General features: G+C 38.7%; 1 protein-coding gene across 21 annotated transcripts in view; it reads right to left on the reverse strand.

Annotated features, from left to right (window-relative positions):
- The window catches only part of Dnm1l (dynamin 1 like), a 52,140-nt gene extending 25,784 nt beyond the window's left edge, over window positions 1–26,356 (reverse strand). For 4 of the 21 annotated variants that reach the window (XM_051150575.1, XM_051150585.1, XM_051150567.1 and 1 more), the window contains exons 1-5: window positions 26,100–26,356; window positions 5,930–6,095; window positions 2,648–2,686; window positions 1,331–1,377; window positions 960–1,031 (exon numbers count right to left, since the gene is read on the reverse strand). In XM_051150575.1, coding sequence (XP_051006532.1) covers window positions 960–1,031; window positions 1,331–1,377; window positions 2,648–2,686; window positions 5,930–6,095; window positions 26,100–26,201 — 426 coding nt within the window. In that variant the 5' untranslated portion in view covers window positions 26,202–26,356. The remainder of the gene's footprint in view (window positions 1–959; window positions 1,032–1,330; window positions 1,378–2,647; window positions 2,687–5,929; window positions 6,096–26,099) is intronic. The other 17 variants (XM_051150586.1, XM_051150568.1, XM_051150582.1 and 14 more) reach the window with 10 other exon arrangements.
- Window positions 26,357–26,822: the final 466 nt, after the last annotated feature.

Consider the following 26,822-nt stretch of genomic DNA (forward strand, 5'->3'; position numbering starts at 1 on the left):
GGAATCACCTGGGAAAAGGGCATGCCTGTAGGAGACTGCCTTTACCACTCTTGAATTACGAAGACCCACCTGAATTATGAGTGGCACCTCAGCGATTTAGGTAGAAAAAGACAGTTACAAATTAGTATGCAGTCCAGGTTCTGTTCCGCTGCTCCCAGCTCGTGCTGTGACTTCTCTGCAAATGAGAACAGACCTTCCCCTACACAATCACCCTCCCTGCTTTTGTTGGGGTATTTATCAGAGCAATAGAGAAGAGACCACGACGGCGTGTACTGATGGAGATCCACGACACAGTTTATCAATGAGCTACGTCCCTAGCCTTTGGCGTTTATGAAACTATTTCAAGCTGGCCTTGACCTCACATCCTTCTGCCTCTATCTCCTCAATCCTGAGAATTCAGGACACCACAACTCCATCAAGAGAGATAATTATTCAGATAAGTTTTTATATGTTGTGGAGTACTCTTTTGTTTGTTTGTTTGTTTTTGTTGTTTTCATTGCTCTGTTTTTCGGGACAGGGTTTCTTTGTGTAGCCCTGGCTGTCATCAAGCTCAGAGGTCCACCTGCTGCTGCCTCCAGAGTGCTAGGATTAAAGGCATGCACCACCACTGCCTGCCATGAGTAGTCCATTAAAAAAAAAAAGATTATGAATTTATAAGCCTAGTAACACAGGACTCTAATTCCCAGCGACTCAGGAGAAACAGGTAGATCCCAAGTTCAAGACTAGCCTGGGTAATTTCATAAGACACTGTCTCAGAATAATAATAATTTAAATATGGCTTTAGGATATAGCTCAGTGGTAGAACACTTACCTAGCATGTACTAGGCCCCACATTCACTATCAGTACTAGAAGCAGGAGGAGATTATGGTTTAGCAATGCACTTATAAATTGTATACAGAAGTTATTCAGCAATATATTTACTTTTGTTTAAGTCTTTCAGGTTTGAAACAATGCCTACCTTATTATTTCCTGAAATTCTTTCAGTTTCATTTTCAATTTCTTGTCGAATTTCATCAAAATCTGTATAAAGCTGAAAATTATTAAAACAAAAAATCATACTGTAAATAAGATCAGACATTCATAAGAGGTGGAGGCCACATTTAAAGAATATGTATGGATTTACTGCAGAAAATTAGTCCACATTTCTTATGTATACATACATTTTTCTAAGATCTGTTTCAAAGCTGCCCGATCTCACAACACTTAAAAATCTCCAAGTTTGAAAGGATCAAGTCAAATGAAACCACTGCGGTTAGAAGTGTTTCTGAGACAAGTTTTATTTTACAAGGAACATATTTCCGTTAAGAAACTATATTCTCGAGTGATTACCTTGTTTTTGGTGTGAAGAAATTTACCCCATTCTTCTGCTTCCACTCCTAGAGAAAGAAAGAAAACTCAACTTCTCAGAGACTGGAAATTAGGTTTTATAGTTAGGAATATAAAAAGATAGCACAGTAAACTTTTTAAAAAAAACTATACGTTAACGAGTGCTTTAATTTTAAGGTCTGCTAAAGATTCATTCATGTTTTTAAAGCACGGCACAGACTACACAGGACTGACTTCAAGTAGAGTTGCCTGCAAGTCCTCCCAGAATTTGAAATCCAGCTCTTACAAATAAATTGTTCATGTCCTATTTGTTTGTGGTTATCATAACTGATTTCTTTAAACATCTTATATATGGAAACAGTTTATCCAATGAAAACTTTTGAAGAACTATAGAAGAAAAATTAAAGATCCCATTGGAAAATGCAAAAAAAATCATGTAACAAATGTGTATATAACATTAAAGTTTAAAATGTGCATGCAATATATGAATGAAGTAGCTAAGTTTTCCATTAAAAAAAATCATTGTCTTTTATTTGGTTGTCTGTCGGCTATATATAAGGCTCTCAGTGACAGGGTAGTAGCTGCCTTGTAATGCACATTGCCATGGTGACTTCTCCCCAGTCAAGTCCATCTTCTCTCATGGAATGGTCGAACGGAAATGGATGAGAATAGATGCATGTCCGTACTGTGAGGAACTGATACCCTGCTAGCTTCCATATACTCTGCTTTTCCTGACACCTTACCCAAGCACTGCTATTCTGCTATCACCAAATTCAGAAGTTTAAAATAGCTTATGCTTTAAAGTATTTAATGCACAAGTCACCTGAAATAAAAATAAGCTATTCACATAAATATTTATTTAGTAAAAGGTATGTATTATCATTCTTTATTGGAATAAAGGTATATAAAACAAGATCCTTTTTGCAAGTAAAATGTTCACCTACTCAAGAGCTTAGAACCTTCTTCCAAAAAGGACTTTTGAATGACTAGATTAACCTAGGTCACAGAACTCAGAGGCACTACTACATACCAAAGTGGTATTTGCCTTGTAATATTTCAGTAGCTTCACAATTATGTTTTTTGTAAAAAAAAAAAAAAAAAAAAAAAAAAAAAAACTAAATTTAAAAAAAAAAAAAAAAAAAGGTTGCATGTAAATGCAATGCCAAAACACTAACAAGAGCCACTAAAACCTGCAACCAATGTGAACAGGCAAATAAAAATGAGGGAAAAAAGATGCACACAGCCTGTAGGGGTACATAAGCACACATGCAGGCATAATAAAAAAAAAAGAAGGGCTAAAAACAAATGGATAAAGGAAACCTTTAGAAAGGTGTCTTGAGTTTTTCCATGTAGCAGGGTCTGTAGTTAAAGAGAAATAGCACAAAGTAATTTTAGTGCTTATCCCCAAAACTTTAAACTTTTAAAAACTCAGATGTGTAGAAACATAACATTTCAAATGTGCATAAGCATTTAATTATTCAAAAATTATTTAAAGTCATAGGAACTGTATTTTTACATACTATAAGCAAAGCATATTTTGTATAATACTTCAGCTTTCTAAGGATTTCAGTAAAGAAATTTCTATTTTACTGTCAAAAAGTTTGCCTGGGATTTGAAAGCCTACTGAGGGAAAAGATAAATTGTCTGGTTTCAAAGAGCCCAGGAAATATGATAAGCACATCCTCTGAAACTTTCAGAATTAGTAAGTAAATGCAATTAGCCTATTGGCTAAAAATGACTGTTTATAAGGGCATTTTCTCTGAAATATAAATTGTATTTAGCAGAGCACCACAAAATATTAACCCTTTCAATTCATGAACTAAATTCAACAGGAATCTACTGTCACAATTCTTGTCCTTCCTGTTAATTATATACATTAAATACGAAATATTTTTGTCAGTTTTCATAGACTTCAGTTTAAAATTACATTTTGTTTCATCTTATGCATAAAACCTCAAGGAGATTTTATAATAAGCTTTTATGTCCAAGATGAAACTGTATTCTATTATGCAAGAGATGTGCTTATGTGTATAAAGCAAAATACAACACTGACTTCTGGAAGCAACCTGAACAAAATAAAGAGTCATCTTGGTAACTTGCGTCCCAGAAACTGTGGCCTGGTTTGTGCCTAATTCCAAAGCACACTTCCCACAAAGGCCACTGGACACAGACTCTGTGAGGCTGCACCCTTCATGGTTTTAAACAACAGAAAGTAAATAAATAAAAGTGCAGCTGTAAAAAGTAGAAATAAAAACCACATACAAAAAGGTTTTGGGTTCGTTTTTAACTTTGTGATGGTCTTTTTTGTAAGGGCTTCTTCAAAACTATTTTCTCTCATTGTTCATGCTTTTTAAATTCAAACTCTATGTTAATATTTTATTAGTTCTTGGTTCACACAAAGGCAGAATGATCTGAAAAGCCTCAAGTTCTTATCCAAAGGAGAGGTGGCTTTGATGAGAAGGTAAGCATGGCCACATGGTGGCTCAGGAGGTGAAGGTGTCTCCCCCACCCCCACTGCGAAGCCTCATTTCCTTAGGCCATCCCCAAGAAAACACATGGCAGAAGGAGATAACCAGTTCCCTGAAGCTGTCCTCTAACTGGAGCACACAAGCTCACTAACTTTCTTCAGTCACTTTGGAGTCCCTGTTTAAAGTCATAGTAGATGCCCATGACAAGTTTCTCTTTAAAACACATTTAACACGCACGCACACAGTCACACCTATTCCCACATAATGACATATCACTGTAAGTAAGTGGGAACACAACATATATTCTTCATGTACAAGCAAACACACATACATGTAAAAGGGACTAAGTTCAGGAATAATCTATGTGCAGACACATTTGTGCAGTTTTACCGACCTGCCCCTGTATCAACCAAACTTGCTGGGCATATGAGCACGGTGGTCACAAGGACTAACATGTCTCTGCCCTTTCTTAACAAGCAATCATTTATTTAAGGAAACACCACATCTGCAAACAGTCTCTGATAGACCCTTCCAAAATGGCTGAGGAAAAATAAGAAGGCCTCAAACCATATTAGGTAATGTGTTTAATGGAAGTGGGAACAATGAAATTCTGAAAATTTTGTTCTTGCTATTTGAGGCTAAGCCACAGGTTAGCCAAGAGTGAGTAAATTCAAGGTTCAGACTTTAAATAATCTGGGCATAGTCACGCATGTCTGTAATTCCAGAAACTGGGAGGCAGAAGTCACAGAATCACTATAAATGATAAACCAGCCTGGTCTACATTGTAAATTATAAGCCAGTACAGGTTATGTAGTAAGACTCTGTTTCAAAATAAAATAAATAAAACAAAAAGAACTTCAATAATAAATATTAAAATACAAAGTAACTACTAGTATATCAAAACAGTCTACACTGTTACTTACTAATATCTACTAGCTCACTAACTTTCTTCAGTAATCTTGGAGTCCCTGTTAAAGTACAGTAGATGCTCATGACAAGTTTCTCCCTACTTTAAAATAAAATCAGAGTCATCACCACCAATATCTTCTAAGATAAATGAGAAAATTAGATATAATACTACCACCCCACCTCAGGTCAGAAGATAAAGTGAAACTACACTGAGAACAAGTCTCTGCAGGTAACAACGGCGACAGCGCTCTCTACAAACACTATCTGAAAAGGCAGCCATTTTACAGAATGTTAGGTGACAAAGTTTAAGTCAAACATTGAACTGGACAAAAATATTGAATGTATCACTCTCAAACATTTCAAATCTCACTAATGTGATTACTATAGGCTATATATATGTACAACAATTTAAAGTTTCTTAATAGAGAACATTTCTTAAAACACTTTAATTTTTAAAGAGTAAGCTACAGATGGCTTTACTATTCATAGTCTAGTATTAAAAAACAAACAAACAAACAACAAAAACTCAGTTTAGGTAGAATAAGCAGAACACGGCAGAAGGGAGGGCCTTTAAAAGTGGAAATATCTCTTCCTACAGCTGGACTTTTGTAGCATGTGTTTATTACCAAATACTTGGGAGGTAGAAGCAGGAGGATCACAAGTTTGAGGTCCTTCTTAGCTATAAGATGATTCTGAAGCCAGTTTGACATACACTATCTCACAACACCAAGAAATCTTTCTTTAAATAATAGCCTTCCTCTTAGACTAAAGGAAAGTTTAATCAAAATTAGTGAACATATAATGAGAAAAGAAAAAGGCAAGTAAAATAGAAACTTTTTTTTTTTTACTTTAACTGATTTCTACTTAACAACAGTTTACTAAGCTGAATTATTCAAAAGGTACTATTCTCAAGAACTTTACTCAAATCAAAGAAAATTATTTTTTGTGTGTTTTGTTTTGTTTCAAGACAGGGTTTCTCAGTGTAGTGTTGGCTGTACTGCAACTGTGTAGACCAGGCAGGTCTTGAACTCACAGAGCTCCACCTGCCTCTGACTCTCAAGTGCTGGGATTAAAGATAGATACTACTCCACAGGATTTCTGATTTTGCTATAGCCACTAGCTCCCAATTCACTAATCAACTTTTTACTTTGAAATTCCTATCTTGAAAACAGACAAAAAAAAAAAAAAAAAAAAAAAAGGAATAACATTTTAAAATAATTCTTACTCCAGTTCTGAAATTTACCATTTTCTTCACCTGTTGTTTTTCGTTTATCTTCTGGCGAAACATGGACCAGCTGCAGAATGAGAGGTCTCCGGGTGACCACACCAGTCCCTCTGGGAAGAAGGTCTCTCCCCACTAGGCTTTCCAGCACTGAGCTCTTTCCACTGCTCTGAAAACAAAACACACAAAACCAAAATAAATAAATGACTTTTCTAAACCGACTGTACTAACAAAGCAGCATACACACAAGTTAATTCCAATTCAGAGACAATAAAAGCTCACATTTAAAATTAAAATACATAAAAAAAATAGTCATTCTCCCCAAAACTGTTCTACTTTTTTGATATTCTCTTAACCAAGTCTTAAAACCTATATGATATGGGTAGCAATCATACATAGTTATTTCCCTATAAATGGGGCACTGCTGACTTAATTTTTAATGTAGTCAACAAGAATTAAATTCTCTAATAATGTAACTCCTGGTTAGTTTTTATCAATTTGCCATAAGCAAATTGGGAAGAGGAACCTCAAAAGGAGGAAATACTTTAATCTGATTGCCTGTAGGCCATTTTCTTAATTAATTACTGATAAGGAAGGCCAAACTCACTGAGGACTGTGAGCTTCTATAAGGAAGCAGGTTGAGAGACACAGCCATATCCACTGGAACTGGCCAAAGTCTTAAGGCAGCACAGCTGTGTGATACAGTTCCAGCAAAGCTGAGCCAAATGTTGTAATCACTGTCATTCTGTCTCTCACTTTTAGGTTTTGGTTTCCGTGTGCTGCATTCTTGGTGGCTAGGATTAAAGTTATTGAGTTATACATTGAATTGCATTATAATTTGTTTCTTCATTCTCAAGACAACGAATAGCATGATTTTTTTGGTGGCTTTTTCAGATACACACATTGTCGTTTTCCCTCTTTCCTTCTTCTGCACTAACCTCCTTTCCACTCCCTAAGGCACGCATTTCCCACTTCCACTGTCAGATCACTTGTATCGAGCCATCCCCTTCACCCTCCCCCACCTTCCTGTACTAACCTACTTCTCCTCCCTACCAGGCCGCCCATCCCCATATCCCTGCCGTACCACTTGTGTCCATATGCTTTACAGACATCCTTATTGTATTTTATCCTCTGTATTTATCTCATCCCGCTAAGGAATCCCCCTTTTCTCATTTCTATGATCAGAACACTTGCACCCTGAGATCCCTTCTCTATTGAGTTCCACCCCCACCCACTGCAACAACGGTCCTGTTTTACTTTCCTATTTTCTGTAATAACTATGGTGCTCATATCTGAAGATTTAGAGCTAGCCTCTGAAGAGAGCATATGTGGCATTTATTTTTGGGGTTACCTCACTCAAAAAGCCCCACAGTGTTTATGTACCACATTTCCATTATCCGTTCCTCAGTTGTACAACATTTAGACTGTTTCCGTTGCTAGGTACTATGATAGAGAGACAACGAACATGGCTGAGCGAGTGTCTGGGGCGCAGACCGTCAAGTCGTTGTACGTGTGCCAAGGAGTTACAGCCAGGTCGTATGGTAGGTCGTATGGTAGGTCCTCCAAACTCATTTCCACCGCGCGATGCGAGTTTGCAGTCCTACCAACAGTGAACGAGGGTCCCCACAAACCCTGCATCCCCTTCAGTATTTGTTGTCAGTTTTTCCATTGATCTTTGCCATTCTAACAGGTATAAGATAAAATTTCAAAGTTGTTTTGCTTTGTATTTCTCTAATTACTAGGAGCAATGAACATTTTGGAAATATTTCTTAACCTCTCTTTTTTCTTCTTTTGAGAATTCTGTATTTAGGCCCCAGGCCCACTTTTTAAATGGATTATCTGCTTCGTTGGTTGGTTGGTTGGGTTTTTCGAGACAGGGTTTCTCTGTGTATCTTTGCCTGTCCTGAACCAGGCTGTTCTCAAACTCAGCGATCTGCCTGCTGCCTGCCTCTGCTACCCAGAGTGCTGGGATTACAGGTGTATGCCAACACGCTCGGCTTGTTCATTTTTGTTTTTGTTTTTACTTTTTAAAAAAAAAGTTCTTTATACATTCTAAATATCAATCCTCTGTCAGATGTATAGCTAGCAGCCTTCCTTCCATTCTGTGGGCTTTCTCTTCACTGTGCAGAAGCTTTTTAGTTTGATGCAGTCCCGCTTGTTAATATTTCACTTTAGTTCTCAGGCAAATGGAGTCCTGTTCAGGATGTGCTTTCCTACACCTAGCTATATCAATTAGATATAGATAGAAGAACCGCATATATTTTCTTCTAGCAGTGTCAGTGTTTCAGGTTTTGGCCTTTGGTCCATTTGGAGTTAATTTTTGTGCGAGGTCTAATTTCATTCTTCTGCATGTGCACAACCAGTTTTCCTAGCACCATGTTTTGAAGATGTTTTCATTTTTCCAGCATATGTTGTTGGCATCTGTCAAATATTAGGTGGCTAAAGTTATATATACTTATCTGCTGGGCATGGTGGTGCACGCCTTTAATCCCAGCACTCAGGAGGCAGAGGCAGGTGGATCGCTGTGAGTTCGAGGCCAGCCTGGTCTACAAAGCGAGTCCAGGACAGCCAAGGCTACACAGAGAAACCCTGTCTCGAAAAACCAAAAAATAAAAAAATAAAAAATAAATAAATAAAGTTATATATACTTATGAGTGGGTCTTTGATTTTGTCCCATTGGTGTACATGCCTGTTTCTGTGCCAATACTATATTGCCCTTTACTACTGCGGCTCTGTAACGTATCTTCGGACTCGGAATGGTAATCCCTCCAACACTGTGAGGTTCTGTTTTTGTTTCATTGTTATTTTTGTTTTGTTTTCTTGGGATTGTTTTAGGTATCTTTCATCTTTGGTGGTTCCATATAAATTTAAAGATCATTTTATGTATTTCTTCTAAGAATGAGATGAAGACTTTGGTTGGGATTATACCAAATCTGTGAATAGTGTTTGGTAGAATGGTCATTTTTACAGTGTTAATTCTACTAATCCATGAGCATGGGATACTGTTCCATTTTCTAGTGTCATTATTTATTTCTTCAGTGGCTTAAAGTTCTCACTGCAGAAGTCCTTTACTTCCCCGGTTGGATTTATACATAGATATTTTTATTTTCTTTGAGGCTATTATGTTTATGATCTCCTTCTTGGTACGTTTGTTGTTAGTGTACAGAAAAGCTGTTGATCCATGCAAGTTGATTGTGTATCCTGTCATGTTACTGGATTTGTTTATGGTTTCTAGAAGTTTTCTGGTAGAATTTTTGGGCTAATTTATAGTATCATGTCATCTGCAAATAGGGCTAGTTTTGACTTCTCTCCCTACTTGTATGCCTTTAATTTCTTTCTCTTGCCTTATTGCTCAGCGAGTACTGAAAAGGCGTGGACACACTGGTCATCCCTGTCTTGTTCCTGACTTTGTGGGATTGCTTCAAGCTTTTCTTCATTTAGAAAGATGCTGGCTATAGGTTTGTTTTTTTTTTTTTCATACGTAGCCTTTACTGTTTCCTCTAGCCCTACATTCTCTAAGACTTTTATCATGAAGACATGCTAGATTTCTATATCTTTTGAAAATGAGTATGTGATTGTAGTCTTTTAGCCCATTTATGTGATTTATTACATATTTTTTTACTTGCAAGTGTTGCACTATGCCTGCATTTCAGAGACAAAGCCAACTTTGGTCATGGTGTATATATTTTTCGATGTATCTCTGCATCCTGCTTGCAATTACTTTATTATGCATTTTTAGTCTATGTTCCTCAGAAATAGTGGTCTGAAGTTTTCTTTTACTGCTGAGTCTTTATGTGGTTTGGGTATTATGAGTGATACTAGCTTTGTAGAAGGAATTTGGGAGTGTTCCTTGTTTCTATTATTTTAAACAGTTTAAGAAATAAACTATTGGCTACAGATCATCTTTGAAAGTCTGGAAGAATTCTGCTGTGAATTCTTCTGGCCCTGGCCTTTTTTCCTTAAAAAAAAAAAAAAAAAAAAAAAGCTAGGAAGCCTTTATTACTATTTCACTCTCTTCCTGTGCTGTGGGTTGTTGACTTCTTGGTTTAATTTAGGTGGTTTCAATGCATCCAGGAAATCACCCCTTTCATTTAGATTTTCTAGCCTCACAGAGTACAGGTTTTTAAAAATATTTCCATATAATATTCAGAATTTCTTTGGTGTCTGTTACAATGTTTCACTGTTCATTTCTGATTCTGTTAATGCCAGTTTGTTCTTGGTTTTCCAACTTTTTAAGTTGTATCATTAAACCATTTATTTGGGTTTATTTTTTTAACTTAGAGCTATACACTTCCCTCATAGGACTGCTTTCAGTTTGTCATGGGGTTTTTGCTTTGTGTTGTTTTCATTTTCATTTATTTCCAAAAAGTGAACTCTAAGCTTGCTGCTCCAGCAAAACGCCCACCTCTTTGCAGACTTCCCTACTATGGTGGTCCTGGACTCTTACCTCTCTGTGGGACTCTGCTGGATAAGGTTGTAGTCTCATCTCCGATAGCCATTTGGTGCTTGGTCTATGAAGGTGGACTCCCTTTTCTCAGTAGAGTTCTCACTCCATATGATCTGGTAACCCCAGATTTTGTAAGAAGTGTCACATAGCTCTCAAGGAAGATTACAGGACCTTGTTCAGCCAGCACAGGGAATTCCTGGAAGTACCCAACCCTAAGCTGAGGAGATCCTAGCTTCCAGCAAATGACCTTTAATCATATGTAGAAGTCATTCCCTCACCCATCGGACAATTAAGTACTGTGTTCTCCTTCTTGGGATAGGGCCCTGTGTTACTGCATGTAAATGAGCTACTGTACCACTGTATGTAGATTAGGTATCCTGGCACCCTTAGCCCTACTGAATCAGACACATTCACCCTCAAAACCCTTCTCCACTTCCCAAGGTTTATAAATAAAGGTTGGCTGGCTTGTTAGCAGTGCTCGCTCTCTTGCTCATCATTCCTCCACCATGACTGGCTGAGACTCCATTTATTGAGTGTGGGGTGGGGGCACGTCGGATGCACCATTAGCTTGAAGCACTGCCAGGCCTGCCTGCCGGTGGGTTTCAGACATCCTGTTACTTTAGCACGGCAGCTCAAACAAAGATCTGTAACACTTTGGTATCATCAGGGGCCTGTGGGGTTCCCCAGTCTCCACTATCATTTGAGACCTGCGGTCTCCTTCTGAAAGAACTAAAGAGCTACACTGTAACTCTCCATGGAAAACTCATTTCCCACCTCCCCCAGAGAAACAGGGAACCTAGTTTAGCGGCCAGGCCAATCACCCTGAGCGCTCTAATCTGTCCCTGAGTGAGAAATGGGACCTTGGGACCTTTGACCTTGAGGGCAATCTATTCTAGCCTGTAGGCAAGCAGTGCCTGAACTGATCCGTAGGATGTGGGACCCAGGACACCCGCCGCCAAAAACTAAATGACATTCTGTACCTAAGTTTTATTTTGTTTTTTAAGATTTATTTATTTATTATGTATACACTGTTCTGCCTGCATGTACGCCTGCACATCAGAAGAGGAAATCAGACCTCATTATAGATGGTTGTGAGCCACCATGTGGTTGCTAGGAATTGAACTCAGGACCTCTAGAACACCAGTGCTCTTAACCTCTGAGCCAGTTCTCTAAGTTTTAATCACAGCAACAGAAAATAATACAAAAGTTAATAAAATGCCATTGCACGTAACACATACTACATACCTTTTAACCATTTAGGTATAGTGCATCAATAAATATGAAGGTGCAAGTACATGTGGTATACTGATTTAGATTCCTTCAGGCATATGCCCAGGGTCAGAAGATTTTCTTCTGAGAACTGTCTCCAGAAAACCAGCATTAATTAAAAAAACAAAAAAACAAAAACAAACCAAAAACAAACCAAACCAAACAAAAAATTTTCTAAAAGGAATATCCACAATGAACCAGCAAACTCCCACTAGGGCCTACCTCTTCAAACACCCCCAAGCCATGCTAGGGACCAAATTAAACCATAACACTTCCTATTGAAACAACTATGATATGGAGGAAAACAGACATTTTCAATCATAATTTCCCATGAGCTCCACATTTTTAATACTGTTGTATATAGTCAACATTTATTGTTACATACAAATAATCTGATGCCAGTTTGAGTCTTTTTAGGAAACCTGTACCTCCTCATCCCTCTTTTCAGAACTTTGTGTTTTTGTTTGATTTCATAAACTGGACTATATAATTTTTCCTTTTTTAATTATATTAATTGAGGGAGAAGACAAGTAGGATGGGACCGGTCCTCAGCAGCTACATTCTTCCACTGTGGTCCAACACTCCGCTCCTTGTGCTTCCTCTGGTGGCCTGAATGTGCACCCCACTCTCTTCTTGATAAGCCTGAGTGCCTGGTTATTCTTGGGGAACTTAAGAGATACACCACTCTAATTGTTTCTCTCACAAAGCTGATATGTTTGGTGTGGCTTTCATGACACTGGTTGTGTGTCATGGCTTGCTACATGATCTGTTACCTTGTGGGCCCAGCTCCATGGATAGCACAGAGCTATGGATGCTAGAAAACAACGGTGACTTTGACAGGAAGGTTACTTCAGCATTAACGCACAGCAGTTGAGATCTGAAGTTCTTAATTCCCCTTAGGGATCATCTATTCTTGATCAGCGCAGTTTCTTGTGTCAGCTGCTATACATGCTCTTTCCCAACCTAAGAGCTTACTCTCAGTCTCTTATCTCTAGTAAAGTCCGTGACTTCTGCTTTTGATCTTTCAGAAGAATTCCAAGTTATTGTTCTATTCTACAATTTACATTTTCATAAAGTTCAACAAACATTTTGGTTTTTGTTTTTAAATGAGGTATTTTACAGAGACTACATTTTAAATACTTTTGAATTTGATATAAACTCATTTTATCACTTTATTTGCTTTTCTGTCCTCCTTTATGGCTCCATATTAAGTTACACACACACACACACACACACACACACACACACACACACACACACACACACACTGTACAGTGTTCTGAATGAAAATGACCTCCGTTGATGCATAGGGAGTGACACTATTGGAAGGTGTGGCCTTGTTGAAAGAAGTGTGCCACCGAGGATGGGTTTTAGGGTTTCAGAAGCCCAAGCCAGGTCTAGTGACACCCTCTTTTCCTGCTGCCTGCCAGCTGAGATGGAGAGCTAGCTCTTAGCTACCGCTCCAGAACTATGCTGCCAAGTTTAATGGACTAAACCTCTAACTGTAAGCCAGCCCCATGAAGTCTCTTCACAGTAATGAAACCCTAAGACATCATGCTAAGTCATATTGTTGTATGACCCTCCTTAAATGTGTAATTGGAAGTTCTATCATCTAGCACCTCAGAATGTGACTGACTGTATTTGGAGTCAGGGCTTCTGAAAAGGGTAACTAAATTAAAATAGGACCATCAAGGTGTTATCTTTATAATAACAGTAAGTCATCCTGTTTATATGCTTTTGTTATGGTAGCCTTACCAAACTAATGCAGAGTACAAATTTGGTCATCCACAATAGAAATGAATTAAAATCAACCCAGATTTTGGTCAAAATGCTATGAGAAAGTAAATCATACCTCAATGTAGAGAAAAATTTAGCTATATTATATTCTTTCGATATTTCATCTGCACATTAAAATAAAATGGTTATCTTAGTTACATTTTTATTAATACTAAAAAAAAAATAAAAAGCAAAAAACCTCCCACCATAGCTGAGGCTTATAAAAGGGAGCACTGGGTGGAGGGGGAGGGCACATAGTTCCAGAGGGCTAGAGAACATGTCCATAAGGAGCATGGCGGCAGGCAGGCACACAGAGCTAACACCTATTGGCCCACTTTCTCCAACAAGGCCACACCTCATAATCCTTCCCAAATAGTTCCACTGAGTTCCAAGTATTCAAATATGTGAGCCGAGGGGGGCCATTCTCATTCAAACTACCTCAGGGGTTACTTTGTCTTAGAGTAGGCAACACGTTAAAGGAAAAGGATCAAAGCAGTTACTGTAATCAATGAAACCAGGAAGCAAACAGGCACCAGTATACTAATAATGGAAAAACCAGACTTTAAACTAAAATTAATCAGAAAAGATGAAAGACATTTCATTCTTTTGTTATTGTTGTTGTTTGGTTTGATTTTTTCAGGGCAGGGTTTCTGTGTATAGCCCTGGCTGTCCTGGACTGCTCTGTAAATCAGGTTGGCTTTTAACTCACAGAGATCCTCCTGCCTCTGCCTCTCTGAGTGCTGAGATTATAGGCATGTGCCACTATGCCTGGCTAGACAGTTCATTCTTATCAACCAAACAATTACCCAAGACATAGCAATCAAATGCACCAAATCTGGTGTTTCCAATTTTATAAAGCATACAACTGGAATTAAAAACAATATTAAAATCAACCCTCTAATTTCAGTATTTCAATATTGATCTCAATAAGTTGAAATCAGTATTTCAAAAGTGATTTCAATATCATTCTTCCTTTCTCCAATACACAGGTCATCTGAACAAAACCAAAAATACAAGCAAAACTAAGAACCCCAGAAACATCAGAATAAAATGACCTCATACATCAAATGGGCTTATCAGGTATCTACAGAATATTCCACTCAAATGCTAAAGTACATTCTACTCAGCAGCCCATGGAAACATTTTTGAAAAAAAAAAAAAAAAAGAAAGAAACTTAAGAAACTGAGAAAAACTGAAGTAACTCCATGTATCCTGACTATATTAGTCAGGGTTAACAGAAATAATAAAATATATTTTAAAAATATGTGGAATTTAATAGACAGGTTTACATGTTGTAGCCTGTTTATTCCAACAATGACAGTCTAGAGACAGAAAAGATGAAAACTCTACAGTTGTTAAGTTCACTAGACTCAATGTCTAAGCAGTTCCAGTCTCTGGCACTGGAGTCTTTGGAGGATTCCTGGAGAGATGCTATCTTCAGTCTATATTTGAATTATAAAGTATGTTCTAACATTAGTGAATGAATGTCTCATTAGCAGGATGAATGAACTTGCCAGCAAGAATGAAAGCAAACAAGCAAAAAGCAAAAATTCCCATTTTTCATGCCCCTTTATGTGGGCTGCCACCAGCAGGTGTGGCCCATTACTTAGGGTATTCTTTAGCATTCAATTTCCTGTTTCAAATATTCTGACTTTAAAAAAAATCCCCCACAGGCATGCCCAACATCTTGTGATCCAGCTGATTTCAGATGCAGTCAAGTTAATAACAAAAACTGTCCTTAATAGAGACTATTGCAATAAAAATAAAAACAAGCCTGGCGTGGTAAGATGTGCACCTTTAAGCCCAGCACTTGGGAGGCAGAGGCAGGCCGATCTATGTAAGTTCAAGGCCAGCCTGGTCTACAAAGTTAGTCTAGGACAGCAAAGGCAACACAGTGAAACTCTGTGTCTGAAAACAAAACACAAAACAAACAAAGATCAGAAAGAGTACAGATAAAGGACTTAATGATGCAACTCAAGAACTCGGAAAAACAAACAGACCAAACCCAGTAAACTGTAAGTAATAATTAAATTCAAAGTAGAAATTAAGGAAACAGAAACAAATATAATACAAAGAATGAATCTAAGAGCCGGTTCTATAAGAAGATAAACAATGTTGACACACTTTTGTCCAACTAATCAAAAGAAACAAAGAGAGGACCTAAAGTAACAGAATCAGAAACAAAGAGGGAAACAGACACAAAAGAAATCCTGAGTATTATAGGAATTGCTTTTTAAGACCTGTATTCCTATAAGCTGTAAATCGGAAAGAAATGGAGGGATTTCTATATTGATCCAAACCATTAACGTTTTTTGTTTTTGTTTTTTGAGACAGGGTTTCTCTGTGTAGGCTTGGCTGTCCTGGACTCACTTTGTAGACCAGACTTACCTCGAACTCACAGCCTCTGCCTCCATGCCTGGCTCAAAGCACGAAAGTTAAACCAAGAGATCAGCCACCTAAACCAACCCAGAACAAATGAGACAAAATGGTGAAACAAACAAACAACAAAACCCAAATACCTAAGCCTAGATGAAGTCTACCAGACTTCTAAATATCTACAGCAAATACTCTTAAATTATTAAAAATAAGTAAACAAATGAACAAATACATGAGAAGGAAGAAGGGGGAAAAAGCAAAGAAGTACTTCTAGTCCATAATAAAACCAGTATCACTCTAATATCAAAACCTGGTGAAGACACAACAAAGAAAGAAAACTACGGGTCAATAGTTCTGATTACCATCAACTCAGATCATCAATAAAATACTGGCAAACCAAATACAAGCATACATCAAAAAAAAAAAAAAAAAAAAAAAAAAAAGTTGGCATTATCCAGAAGATGAGAGATAGTTTAACATATCCAAGTCAATAATTTAATAAAATAAATGAACCTAAAGACAAAAATCACATGACAGATGCAGAAAGGGTTTTGACAAAATCCAATATGCCCTCATGAGCAAAGTCCTACAGAGAAACTAGAGGGAAGGAACATACTCAACATAATAAAAGCTATAGATGACAAACCCACAGCCAGCATTTACTCTAAATGGGAAAAAAAAAAAAATCAAAACAATCATACTGAAATCAGTAAGCAGATAGCGCGGTCCACTATCCCTACTACCTTTCAATGTACTCCTTAAAACACCAGCTGGAGTAATAAGGCAAGAGAAAGAAATTAAAAATTATCTCTATCTGCAGATGATATACTATACGTGAGACAAAACTTACCTCAGAAATTTTAGCAAAGTCACAAGATACAGAATCAACTTACAAAAATCAATCACTTGCCTATACAGGAACAATAAACACCCCACGAAAGTATAGACACATCCCCATTCACAATAGCCTTCAAGAAAAATATCTAAGAAATAATAGCCAAGAAGGTAAAAAGATCTTTACAATGAAAACTTTAAACTTCTAAAGAAAAAGACTGAAGACACTAGAAATAGAAAACCTCCCATGCCCATGCTGTATAATCCACATAGAATTAATATTGTAAAAATGACCATTATAAAAAAATTACAGATTTGATAGAATCCCAATCAAAATCCCCATCTTACTCTTCACAGAAATAGAAAAGTCTAAAGTCTATATGGAAACATACAATACTACCCTGAATAGCCTGAGCAAAGTTTCTAAAGGAATTATCATTCCAGATTACAAGATGACTAAGAAGTATTTCAAGGGGGCTGGAGAGATGGCTCAGAGGTTAATAGGACTGCCTGCTCTTCCAAAGGTCCTAAGTTCAATTCCTAGCAACCACATGATGGCTCACACCATCTACAATGAGATCAGGTGCCCTCTTCTGGCTTGCAGGCCTTACATCTAGGCAAAACGCTGTATATATAATAAATAAATATATCTTTAAAAAAAAGAAATATTTCAAAAGATTTTATCATCCTTAAGATTAGGGGAATACAGAGTAAATTAACTTTTGAGGTTTCATCTGACCCTAGTCAGAATACCTAAGATCAACAACAACACAACAAATGCTGGAAAAGATGTGGGGAAATGCGAACCTCATTCGCTGTTGGTAGAATTGCAAACTAGTGGAAGTCAGTTTGGAGAGCTTTCAAAGAGCTAAAAATAGATCTACTGTATGTCCCAGCTCCAACACCTCATGGCCCAAGGACACAATATCTTACTTGTTTAACCATCTTCACTGCCACTTTATTCACAATAGCCAGGAAATGGAAACAACCTAAATGCCCTTCAAGTGATAATGAAAATGTGGTACATATACACAATGGAATACTTACTATTCAGCTGTAAAGAAGAATAAAAGCATAATAGATAAATAGATCCAGAGACTATTGATATGCTAAAAGAAAACACACCATGTTCTCTTGTCTGTGGTTCTTAGCTCCAACTCTTCAGATTTGAGTATATAATCTGGAGTGACCACAAAACTAGGAAAGTAAAAAGGTAACATGGTTTGAGACAAGGGAGGAGCACTACAGAGGGTAACAGCAGGATAAAAGTGGTATGAAGGGGGAAATGAGAAAAACTTGGGAGGTGTTAATTGGAGAGGGAGGAAGTAGATCAATACAGAAGGAGGGAAGAGGGACTAAGAATTATTGCAAAAGACAAAGAATTATATCATATTTTATTTACATAAAAAACATGTAAATGTGTGTGTATATATATAAATATATATATAAATAAATAAATAAATAAATGTCACTTGGGCTGACAATGCCACTCCAAGAACCACAGACTAATAACTGTTCCAGTACCAGCCATGAGAAACCCTCTTTGGAGTCACCAGGCAGGCAGTCCAAGAGATTTCTACAGCAGCATAAACTATTTTTGTTGCCCTTGGTTGCCTCCCAGGGGACTAACTTTCATAGCACAGGAAGGTGCTATGCAAGGTTCCAAGGGAGGGAAGCATCCAATAGCCCAAATCAGCCACAATGCTATAAATCACAATGACCAGCAGGACAAGATATCCCTAAGGGTTCAGCAGTGGCACACATACCCTGGTGGTTACAAACAGCTGATTGTACTGAAGAGCCACTCAGAAGGAAATTAGGCCTTGAATTGGGAACCTACCTTATTCTCTATCGGTCATGGATCTTATAGGAGAACCTTTTACCACCACTTTATTCAACTAGCATAATTCCTAACTTCAATAAAAAATATTTATCCTTGTGCCTACAGATAAGTGCAAATTTCATCCCTCATCAAAGAAACTTCTTTTTGTAACATACTAGACTGTTAGAGAAAACCACAAAATACAGAGAGCAATTGACTGTGGGTGCCCAGCCCCAAGGGACACAGCTACAATACAACTCCTATACCTAAGCCTCAGGGAGCATCACAGAAGTGGGGCAGAAAGACTGTAAACGCCAAATGAACAGAAAGCTGCTATGAGACTGTGTCTCCTAGAAATGATAGGGAAGCTCAGCCACAGTAGACTGCCTGACCAGACCTGACCAAGTCTGCACCAATGAGAACACGGAAGGGGATTCTCACAGGGCCCCACCCCTAGACAAGGAACTACAAACAATCAAGGGATGCTGAGAATGAACAATCTTCCTCAGGACTGAAGCCTCCGAACTGGTTAGCCAATATCATACCTCTGAAATTATATAGATACAAGCAACACTAGGTGGGCAAAGAGTATTGTGCCTATGTGTATGTGTGTGACAATACAATCAAAAAAGACAAAATAGGCCATAATTTGAAAGATGGGAGGCATGGGAAAGGGTGGAAGCAAGAAAGGGAGAAAATCATATAACTGTATTTTAACTTCAAAAAAATAAAAGTGAACTGTATCTCACAGGTACTCACCTAACATGCACGAAGTTCTGGGCTTTAAAAGTCCCCCAAGATGTCCTCAGTTTTCTTAAAATATATAGCCATTTTTTAAATCAGTAGTAATTGCTAACATTCACTGAATATAACATAACAGTTACCATTTCACATGACTAACACCATTTAATCTGAGTACCTGTATAAGATTGTTATTAAATCTCATTTTACCAACAGAGTTTTAAAAATGGCGGTCAAACACAGGCTACACACTTGTAATCCCAGGATTTAGGAGGCTGAAGCAAAGGATTGCAAATTCTAAACTAGCCTGAATTTCAGGGTGAGACTACCACTCTCAACCCCCCACCATACAAATTACATGAGTATATTTAGGTAACAAAACACATGACTGAATCATAGCCAAAGTGTTCTTCATTTTTCCAGCACTTAATACAGATGGAGAAACAAAATGCTTCACTGCCCTAACTACACTAGAAATCACATACATGGTTATGAATGCACAAGGAAGGCAGCTAAAAAGAGAGGGAGCAGTAGCTATGTACCCTAGACCAATGACGGCAGACTTTTCTTTTATCCACTGGGAATTTGGGCCCAGTTGTCATATTTTCTGGTCCACCCCTTTTTGTTTTGCTTAAACGGCAGTCAACTATCCACCAATTCTTAAACACAATTAACTGATTATTTTGTTAACATATATGTCAACACACGTAGACTAAACAAAACATGTCTTGAGTTTCTAGTTCTTTTTTCTTCTCTAGACTTGGTACTATAAATAGAATTGGCTTCTTCCACAATTGCTCCGTTTAGTGCTTGTTTTCAGCTGGTGACTTAAAACTATATGCTCACGCACTTTTTCCAAAGTTTGCAGGATAGCTACCACAGAAAAGTTCCAAACAATATAGTTAGAGCTGACTTGCTCAGAAAATAGGACTTACTTCAAGTCCTTCATCTCAACTTCCAAAAGCTAGTTTAGCTTTAGGGTATGATCTGTGTACCAGATCTCACAGTCATTTTGTACTTTCTTAAAAATTACACTGTAATGGGATTTACTGTGTTTTCAATTCAATCCTGAGATATGCTGTACCATTAAAAACACTTATTAATAGTTTCAGCTCTTTTCATCAATAACTAACATTAGCCAAGGCTGAATCATTCACTTTTTATTGAGACAGAGTTTCACTGTGTAGTCCTGGCTGGCTTAGAACACAGAGGCCCTCCTGCTGCTGCACCCCAACCCCATATGCTGGAATCAAAGGCGTGTGCACCATGGCCACTCAAATGCTTCATTCATGTTTACATTTTTTACTACATACAACAGACTCTTAAATCTCTGCTATTAATGCAACCGATAACAATCAGTTTCTTTAATTTTTTATTTTATTTGGAATGAATGATTTATAGTACTTTCCTTAATATATACTTTGCTTAAACATTTCTCATAGAATTCTTAGGAATATTCTTATTAACATACTAGTTAAACTATATGCTTTTTTCCTTACAGCCATAACACTCTACCTAAGGACAAAATATAAGTATGAAGTTTAAGAGACTTCATAATCTGTGGCATTAGCATACTCTTTCTACACTGAATAACTAATTACAGATAGCTCAAAATATTAACATATTAACTCTCAGAGTCCAGGCCATGTAAAATGTTATACTCCTAACAGCCATTAGCAAAGAAGTTTTATTGGCTCTGAAATTCCAGATCATAAAATAGATATCTGATATGACCAAATTTACATCCATACCCCCCCACACCCCACAGAGCTATAGGCGTAACTCGCGGGTTCAATCCTCATGGTCTCACCTTAGAAACACAGCCCCATTGCACTTTTCCAGAGAAGCATAATACAATCTTGAATCTACAAGCGGTCTACTGAACTCCATACAAGTAGGAAATACAAAACAATCCAATGTAACAAATTAGAATCAAATTGTAGAAAAGTAGACAAACATCAAACAAGAAGAATCAGAGAAGTGACTGCATGTAGACACTGTCCTCAGTAAGATCAACAATGCACGTAACAGACTTTGCACTAAAAGCTAAGCAGTGGAATGGTGTAAGGTGCTGGAAGAAAAACTACTGCCCCAGGTGGTTAATTCAACAACAATAATAATTTAATAGTAAATATTTACAGCAGCATTATTTTAGTAAAAGCAGAGTAAGGACCAGTGTCTATCAAGATATTCAACCTACACTAGTACACACCATAACATGGATAATCCTAAAAGGTATGCTGAGTGGATAAACAAGCCATAGCAAACCTACAGAACAGAGCACTATTCAACCAAAAGGGAAGAAAGGGGGAAGGTGGGGGAGGAAGGAAGGAAGGAACATAGGTTGAATATCTTTTATCTGAAATGCTTGGGTCAAAAATGAACCATTTCAGATTTGGGATTCTTAGAATTTTAGATTATTGAATGTGTATAATGATACAAATCTAAATACAGTTCATTTTACTTCATGTTTATCAATATTTTAATGTGACCATGTTTATTAAATATGTTTATTTGTATGTATACTGTGTATGCATACGCGTGAGCCATATGTATGCAGATAGCCACTGAAGGCAGAGAGAGGGCGCTGGATCCTCTAGAACTGGAGTTATAGGCACCTGGGAGATATCTGATGTACAAAACCAGCAAGCACGCCTAATGACTGAGCCATCTCTCTAACTTGTGTCTATGTATTGACCACAATCTATTTGCCATATGGCTAAACATGGAATTTTATATTTGTGGTATCATACCAACACTAGAAATTTTAGATACCGGATCGCTTTTGCAATAAAGATACTCAACTTACACGAATATATACCATAGGCATGCTGAGTAAAAGAAAGAAAAAAACTGTATCATAGGACTCTACATAAAATGTCTACAGCAGGCAAACTATATACAAAAATTAGATTGTGTTTATCAGTACTTAGGGAAAGGTAAAATAAGAGTGGCTCCTTAATGGGTAAAGGCTTTCATCCTTAATGGGACAGCCAGGGCTACACAGAGAAACTGTCTCAGGGTGGGGGAAAAGGCTTTCTTTATGAGGCAATACAACAGTACAATGACCAAAAGCAACTTGGGGAGGAAAGAGCTTCAGGGCAGGAACTCAAAAGGAGGGTCCTAGAGGCAGGAACTGAAGTAGAAACCATGAGAGAAAACTGCTTACTGGCTTGCTTGCCATAGGTCACTCAGCTCACTTTCTTATAGAACACATAACCACCTGCCCAGGAGTGTACCCACCTGCAATGGGCTGGAACTTCCCACATAACCATTTAATCCAGAAAACACCCAACACACTCACCTACAGTCCAATCTACTAACAGCATTTCCTCAAACATGGTTCTCTCTTCCCAAATGACTCCTGTGCATGTCAAAATGCTAGCCAGCCAAAGTTATGGAATCAAACCCTAGTGATACTTTCGCAACTCTGTGTCTATAACTAAAAATCAACAAGTGGTGTACTTCACTATGACTTTTATGGTGTTATAAGTATTTCAACTTTCTATATGTTAAACTTTGAAAAGTTAGTTTACAAACTGATGGCTAAAATTCTTTTATATTTGTCTTAATCATTGAAGGAGTGCTGAAATTACGAAAAGGGCAAAGAAAAAGGGCATCACCGGGTGAGGTGGCACACACCTTAATCCCAGCACTTAGGGAGACAGAGGCAGGTGGATCTTTGTAAGTGCGAGGCCAACCTGGTCTATGAAGCAAGTCCAGTACAGCCAAGGCTACAGAGAAAAACATTATCTCAAAAAATAAAACAAATTAAACAAAAAAGGGCATCAGAAGCTACCCTAGGCCATAGCCTGAGGATAATGATGTGACACCAGCACTGGATGGTGGAGGTTGGGATTATACACCTCCAGGACTGCCCTTTCTGATTCTCAACTTAAAAACCAGTGATTAAGTTTCCCAAGTTCAATCACAAAAGTTGTTTTAAATTTTACCTTCTTCTCCACCTGCGAAGTACAACATGGTCTGAAAGTACCCACTTCTCTCCCCCATTTTCTTTCCTTTCCTTGCAGACTATCTCAAAAATCAGAAAGCACCAGCTAGGCAATAAAAATGAACGACTAGCACCTCTAAACACAATACTCCTTCTCCCCAACTCCTCTAACTCCTGACCCCAGGGAAGCACGTGCACAACATAAGAAATCAAGACCCAGGTGCTTAGGAGTTGGCAAAGGCTGCCAAGAGTGCCACTCAGGTGCTAAATGTGGTGGCACACACCTTTAACCCCAATACTAAGGAAGCAGATGGGGGCAGAGCTGTGTGCGTAGGAGGCCGGCCAGGTATACATACGAGTTTCAGGCTAACTACAGACATACATTAAGACCCTATCTCAAAACATGACAGACAGAAAGAAAGAAAAAAGGAGGCTAAATGCCATCCACATCAGTATGCACCGAATGCAGTGTGCTCTTAAGACTCAGAATCCCCAAATTATTCTCCTTTTCCATGTAAAAATTTAAAATTAAAAAATTCATTTATATATCTTTCAGCTTAGGATATACGAACCAGCTTTTATCAGAATCTCATGTCACCTTGCCCACTTTAGACTTATAAATTCAAAACATCTAGGGATAGGATCCAGGAAATTTGTTTTCAACATGATTTTCATATAGTTATTTGAGAGTCATGGAACAAAAAACAACCAACAGTAATATAGTGCACAGATAACAGGGAAGACAGAGACACTTCTACTTTTACAAAAACAGGAATACAAATATTGATACATACGTGCATGTCTGGAACTCAGTCACTGTGCTCTACGCTGTTAAACAGGAGTGGGAGCTGTGTGCTGCATTCTTGTTCTGCATCATCAGAGCACACACGGCAAAGACACTATGGTGGTATGTATGATAAACACGGGGGAAGCTGAAGTTTCTAGACTCTACTTCTTTTGGACCAGAATAAAAAAAGAAACTACATTTCAGATAGTAAGGACTGGACAGAGATAAAGCCTGTGAAGCTGAAGCAAAACAAAAACAAAACTTTCTAACATCCGCACACAGAAATGGCAGGTATGAAGCATTACTGGGATGGATTTCAGAGGCCTTCCTTCCTCCCTCCACTAACCCCTACACACTATTGTGTGTAAGAAAAATTGTCTCCATTTTAAATGCTTTACACGGATTCATTATATCCCTGATTCTTCTACTGAATCGTGGTTAAAATGCACTTGGAAATCTCTTAAAAGTATATGTAAAGAACCTGCTCTAAAGCTAAGTAGCAATTCTCAACTGTTATGAAAGAAAAATTTAACTATGTCATCTTTTCTAATTTTATTTACAAAAAACTAGTTTTAAAAGTCCCAGTGTTTTACAACTCTGGGGTTAAAGAAATACCTCAGCAGTTAAGAGCACTTGCTGCTCTTGCAGTGGACCCAAGTTCAGTTTCCCAGCATGCACATGGCAGCTCACACCCTCTGTATCACCAGTTCCAGGAGATCAGTTGCCCACTTCTGGCTTCCAAAGGAATTAGCAAGCATTTGATGCATATACATGCATATACAGATACATGTAGGCAAACACTCATACACATAAAAGCAAAAGTAAATATCTCATTACAATGAGCAATGTGCATCACTGAAAATCTTTATAGAGACCTACTAAAATGATCCTAATGAAAAAAAATGTTTCAAAAGAAAAAGTGTTTGTAGTATATTCACTAACTTAGCTTCTAGTCATTGCCAACATCACTGGAATACACAGACACAATTGACAGACAGAATCTATACTTACCTAGTTAAGAAACCAAGCAAATAGTCGAAAAATAATCCCTACTGCTTTAAATATGTAAAAGCCCAAATAAATAATAAAAAACTATATATATACACACACACACACACACACATATATGTACACACACACATATATATGAATTGTGATAGTCTCATAGTATTTATGCACTTTCTGTAGTGTGTATGGTATAGGCATACTACATGGCTAAAAACCCATAGGAAAATGGAGAAATCACACATTACCTCAGAAGAAGAGAACATTATTAACCAACGAGGACATTTAAAAATATGTTTATAAAGGGGCTAGGGAGATGGCTCTGAGGTTAAGAGCAAACGCTGCTCTTTCAGAGGCTCCGGGCCCCAGCACCCACATGGCAGCTCACAATTGTCTCTAATTCCAATTCCAGTAGATTTGCTTTTCTGACCAGCACCAGAAAAAAACATTCATATACATAAAATAAAATAAAAAATTTGGGCGTTGTGAGTTGTCAGTCGCGGGAGCTGAGGCAGCAGGGCTCCTACGAGCTTCAGCCAATTCAGGATACACGGTGAATTCTCAGTCAGCTTGAAATACAGAGTAGAGCTCTGTCTCAAAAACAACCCCCTCGTAAAGTTGTGATTTCATTTCAGGCATTACAAAATAAAAATAATATACAGATAAAATCATTCTATTTATCTCTTCAACACTTGTTTCCCATAAAAAAATTTTTTTTGACTCATCTCTGTACCCCACATGAAGAGGCCCGAGAACCTTACGCCAAATTTGGGTCACAGTCACAAAACTGTGAACACCAAAGTCATGGAGGACTACAAGAAAAACTTGGTGCTCCTCCTTCCTCACCGCAGCACGCTAATCACACACGGGGGTTTCTTTTCATCTTATTTTGACGTTGCAGTGCGGCGTGGGGTCCCCCAACTCACCACTAGCTTGCCGCCCCCACCGCCGCCGGAAGAAAGCGGAACCGCTCGCCCGCCCGCTCGGGCGTCCCCCGAGTGCCCTTGGGCCAAGGCGCGCCGGGCCGGGGACTACAAGGCCGGGGTGGGGGGATCGGGGTTGGGGGGAGCCCCGGGCGGCCCGAGGGGAGCCCCGGGCGGGTGGCCTCCTCCTCCTCGCGCTGACACCTGCAGGCCGGCCTCACCACCGCGGCCCTCGTCTTACCTGCGTCCCCACCACCACGATCTGAGGCAGCTGGATGATGTCGGCGCCCACCGTGTTGAAGACGTCCTGCAGCTTATTGATGACCGGGATTAGCGCCTCCATGACTCCTGACACACGAGACCCCCCACCCAGCAGGCCACCGCAATGAATGGGGACGAGGCCCACAGCCCGCTGGCTTCCTCTTCTCCTCCGCCCTCTCCTCGGGAGCCCGCACCCATTGGGCCGGACCGCCACCTCCCAGCCCGCTCCCGGCAGGCCACGCGCCACGCCGGAGGTGGGGGGGCGGGAGGAGCGGTGCAAAGGCTGCCGGGAGGTGTAGTTCAGGCTGAGTGGAGCGCGGTGGGCCTAGTCCAGAAGGTTTCAGGTATTGATCTGAGCTAGTTAGAAGGCTAAGACAGCTGGGTCTGCTGTCGTCAAAACGCTAGGGAACAGCTAGACGCATAATGACTGTTAAAGTGTTACGTATGAGTATACCTACTTGAGTCGGGGTACACACCTATAAAACCAGCCCTGGAAGACATAGGCAAGAGGAACACAAGGCCTGCGCTACATAGTGAATCCTGTTGTTAATGGCATTTCCGTATAAGAACACTTTATGAGGATCAGTCAAAGACACTTGAGGAAAATTTAAAGAATGTCTCAAGAGATTTCCATCGCCCTAGATTTCCTATCCTCTGACTGGACAGGCTAGCGTGGCTCTCCTCTGGTGGCAGAGAAGTTACT

The sequence above is a fragment of the Acomys russatus genome, chromosome 8 (assembly GCF_903995435.1).
Source record: "Acomys russatus chromosome 8, mAcoRus1.1, whole genome shotgun sequence".
Classification (NCBI taxonomy): Eukaryota; Metazoa; Chordata; class Mammalia; order Rodentia; family Muridae; genus Acomys; species Acomys russatus.